Below are 4,872 nucleotides of genomic sequence, written 5' to 3'. Positions count from 1 at the left end.
GTAAGGAGAGACATGCTCAAGATTACTAAGTTTAAAAAGGATTTGGCCTAGTCTCTAAAGATGAAAGACTTGGGTCAAGTAAGAATAGTTCTTGGAATGCAGGTCATTCGTGATCAAATGAAGAAAAGGCTATGACTATCTCAAGAGAGAGATAATGTGAAGATTCTAAAAAGATTCTGTATGGACAAGGTAAAGCCAATTGCTTGTTCATTGGCTACACACTTAAAAATGAACAAGTCAATGTCTCCCAAAGATGAAGAGGAAATACAAGAAATGTGCAAGGTTATATATGCTTCAGCAATAGGTAGTCTAATGTATGTAATAGTCTGCACAAACCCGGATATAGCTCATGTGGTTTGAGTAGTTAGTCATTTCTTTTCAAATCCCGGTAAGACACACTAGGAAGTAGTTAAGTAGCTAATAAGATATCTTCGAGGGATCTCCAAGTATTCTTTGAAGGAAAGCTACATGTGAAGGGTTTTCTGACTCAGATATTAGTGGTGATATCGACACAATGTGATCAACATCAGGATATTTATTTACATTTGTATGGAGGAGGAACTGTATCATGATAGTCTCGTCTACAAAAATGTTGTTGCTTTGTCTACTACAGAAGTTGAATATATTGTCATTACTGAATGTTATAAGGAAATGAAATGAATGAAGAAGTTATTAAAGGAAATGGATATAGCACAAGAGATTTTTGTGTTGTTTAATAAATCACAGAGTGTTATACATGTGAGCAAAAATGAAAGTTTTCATTAACCTTTAAAACACATCAAAAGAAGGTATCATTGGATCCGTGAAGTGCTAAAAAATGAGTTATACTTGGAGAAAGTGCATACAGATGAGAACGAGTCAAATATGAGGACACAAAGGGCTTGCCAAGGGGTAAACATGAGAAATGTTGTTCCAAAGTAGGAATGGTACTAGTAGGGACGTCATGATGATGAATGTTTATAGCAACATTCTCCCATGGATAGGAATGAGAGAATTGTTGAGGTGTTTCTTGCCATTGCGATCGAGTTTTAACTTCCGGGTAAGTAACGTGTCAGAGTTTTCTATTATGAAAATAGGTTAGGGGTATAAATACGGTTTTGATATTTTTCTCTTGATGGATAGTAAGGTGGAGAGGGTGAATAGATCTAGGGCTTTTTCTGGTTATTTCTTGTTCATTGACTGGTCTAAAGCGAGGTTAGGGAAGCTTTTGATTGTGTGTATCTCAATCATTCTTAGGGTAATCACTTCTTTCATTTGAGAGATAGGGTAGGTAAGTTTTTACTATTGACATTTATTTGATTTAGTAAAACTTATCCCCCCATTGACGTATGTCGATTTTGACCGAATCACGTATATTGTGTTGTTATTGTTTTATTCTATTTTAGTATTAGTAAATTTGTTGTTCGTCATAGACGATTTCGGAACTGATTTATCATAAGCTTTATTTCTAAGAAGATATGTGGTTTTCCTGGTGCAAAATTCAACCATTTACCAGAGCAGGAGGCTCTAAAACTTGGTATGGAAAGGTTTGTTTCATGAAATACAATATCCAAATCATATATTTTATATGGCTTTTATATCCATGTCTTTATCCAAGAAATAAGGATCTACGAGCTCTTGTATCAACTTGTCTTATTGAAGTAAAGTATTTGAAGCAAAATACAAACAACCAATGTTATTATGAACTAAGTAATATGGTATTTAGTTGATAGTTTTCCAACATGAAATGAATGTTGACAATCAGATTATGAGATATGTGGCTTGCATAGTTGAAAATGGCCAATTTATTTTTGTCAATTGGCTTGAATTTTTTGATAGAGTATTCGTGTGAATCAAGTATAGACTATAGACTGACATAATTTAATTTTTGTATATATCTAGTAAAATATTTGCTTAGTGACAAGTTTAGTTGAAATTATAGGAGTTATAATACAATTTTTGTCTTCAATAGCATAGTAGGTAAGGTAATGGTATTAAAGAAAAATAATACTATTTGGAATGACATAAATAGGACAAGGAATTGAAAATTTTGAGTAAGAAACATTGAACATGAACAAGTTTGCCTAATTTCTTTTGGATTGGTCCTAAATCATAAATAACATATATTTTTACTAAAATATCCATTTATCAAATTCAAATTAAATCAAATTTTGTCTAGAATATTTTAAGTTTATTATAAGTTTTAAAGGAACTTAAATGGGTCAACTTTACTTTTGTATTTGCCTTCTCTTTAGTTAGGAACAAATTAAAGAATTCAAAAGTTTCCTCATTTGTTGGTCTCTTTTAATATCATTCCTTTTATCCAAAAGAATTTAAAAGTTTTCTCATTTTGTTGGGATCTATTCCTTTTATCCAATTTTTTAATATATACATCTTTTCATTCTCATTTTCAATTTATTCACCTTTTCTTTAAATTAAAAAATCATTTTTGTAAATATAATATATATTATTACAATTAAACATATTAAATTATATAATAAAAATAAAATAAATATAACTTAAATATTAAACATTAAAACAAAATATATTAAATAAACATTAAAATAAAATATATTACATAAAAAAAAATATATTAACTAAATTATTACAAATTTTTAAAAAAAAACATAAGCATAATGGTTTAAACATAAAATAAAAATATTACAAAAACGCTAACTCGTTACATTACTAATTTAACCAATAAGAGAATAACAATAAAAATATAAATAAATAAAAATGTTAATCGATCAACAATTCTAACATAAAATTCAGTGTCAACGTCGAATATCCTAAACATTATCGATTAGTTTACTAACGGTCTTCAAGAGACATCACCCATCGAGCTCCCAATAATCGAAGTCACAACAACTAACAACTGAAAACAAGAAATAAACAAGTGTAATCTTCTTCTTCATCTGCCTCCCCAATGAAGAATCCTCAAAACTATTTTATCAACATAGCTGTAGTATGTCTTGTTCCAACTTTTACTATATAAGAGGGGCCAAACAAATGCACTCAAGCCCACAAAAAAACCCACTATCATACTTATGCATAGTTCTAGAGTGATAGGGGAAATCGGTGATGGAGTATAACAGCTTCTATTAAGGACAGGTCCACATAATTGTGGGTTTCCCAAGAAGGAAGTTTCTGTGAATGTTGCGAATTGTCTTCCCCAAGGGATCATTCCTGTAAGTTTGTTGTATGACAGGTTTAGGAATGAAAGCTGAGTAAGATTCACAAGCTGTAATGGTACATTCCCATTGAGTTTGTTGTATGATAGATCAAGTGAACGAAGCTGTGTCAAATTTCCTATTGATGATGGTATCGGACCAGTCAGGGTGTTATGAGATAAGTTGAGAACATAGAGAGAATTCAGAGATCCAATAGTTGTAGGTAATGACCCATGAAGCTTTTCGTTGATCGATAAGTCCAGAATTTGTAGAGTTGGAATGTTAAGAATCTGTTCTGGAAATATCCCATTCAAGTTACAAGAACTTAGACGCAGAACCCTTAAATTCCTGAAATTTGCAAAGAAATCTGGAACAGGAGATGACAGGTTATTCTGATCCAGCCTGATAATGGATAGGAACTTTAGATTCATTAGAGAAGGATCAATCGGTCCGGAGAGGTAACAATTGGGCATGCTTAATACTTCCAGATTAGGCAACGAGGAGGAAATGGCCTGCCCCCACTCATTTCCTGTGGCTGAGATATTCACACCATCAAGATTGAGTTTTGTAAGAGCAGTCAGATTCCTAACGAGCATCATCAAATTGGGATCATCCAGATTTAATGAGGGTACTTGTTCGAATATGTAATGGGAAGAAAGATCGAGAACAACCAACCTTGTCAATCGCGATAATTCGATTGGAATTTGACCAGCGAACCCGGAAGATGACAGATTTAGATATTCCAGAGTGGTTAGATCACCAATCCTAGATGGAATAGCCAAATAGCTAAAGAAGTTGTAAGCTAAATTTAAGCTTTGCAAGAAATTGAGATCGAACAGGCTACTAAACTCGTTGAATCCGTCAGTAAGCCTTTCATTACTTAGATCAAGAACTATGACATGACCAGCTCGATCACAAACAACACCTTCCCATCGGCAACAATCTTTGGTTGGAGTCCAACTCATCATCTTTGTTCCGATAAAAGAAGAAAGCTCAGTCTTCAGCTGCAACAATAATGTTTCCTGGTCTCTTAAACATTGGCTGTACGTGGATGTTGGCCAATTGCAGAGAATGCAGAGTATGACCAGCCATGGAAGAAATGAAGTTCTCATTTTAGCAAAATTGAAGTGAGTTCTTCTTTGGAGAAAAGTATGTCATGAGAATTTATTAAACTTGTTTTGGTTGGCTTGTCAACACTCAACAATACTATTTTAACATTGATTCATTCCAATGTTTGGGTTAACGGTATTTGTCTTGCGCCAAGTCTTGCATAATCAGTGATTCGACACAAGTGCATTTTCTGATTCATCGGCAAAATCATGGTTAAATAAACACGCCTTCCGACGACAAGTTTCGCTCGTCTGCCTTCCTAATGTCTTAACCTAATGTCTATCAGGTAGGCATTTTCATCTAGCAGTGGACAATATTATACATGTCTTGATATTCATTATATAGATTTAACATACAGTACATAAGAAAATAATTCATTGTAAAATACATTAAGTTTGATCATATAAGTGAATTACTAGCAAACCTAATGCGTAAATAGTGAATAAATCGTCGTTGGAAAGGTAACTAAGAATTACGAGTACGGTCTGATTCCCAAAATTTAAAAATAAAATAAAATTTGGAATACGTAAGCAACTAGAAGTGCTCGACAAATTATTCTATAAAACAAAATTTTTAAAAACAAAAACCATAAATAAGCCTTGCCAACACAAAA

At 32.7% G+C, this 4,872-nt stretch overlaps 1 protein-coding gene across 1 annotated transcript; it reads right to left on the bottom strand.

Annotated features, from left to right (window-relative positions):
- Positions 1 to 2,890: 2,890 nt before the first annotated feature.
- LOC124913050 (receptor-like protein 7) lies at positions 2,891 to 4,261 on the bottom strand. Its single transcript, XM_047453674.1, has one exon. The coding sequence runs from the start codon at positions 4,259 to 4,261 to the stop codon at positions 2,891 to 2,893; it is 1,371 nt and encodes a 456-aa protein (XP_047309630.1).
- Between the last annotated feature and the right edge of the window lie 611 nt (positions 4,262 to 4,872).

The sequence above is a fragment of the Impatiens glandulifera genome, chromosome 8, assembly GCF_907164915.1.
Source record: "Impatiens glandulifera chromosome 8, dImpGla2.1, whole genome shotgun sequence".
Lineage (NCBI taxonomy): Eukaryota > Viridiplantae > Streptophyta > Magnoliopsida > Ericales > Balsaminaceae > Impatiens > Impatiens glandulifera.
Note: the sequence above shows the minus strand (reverse complement) of the source record. Positions and strands in the feature narration are given on the sequence as shown.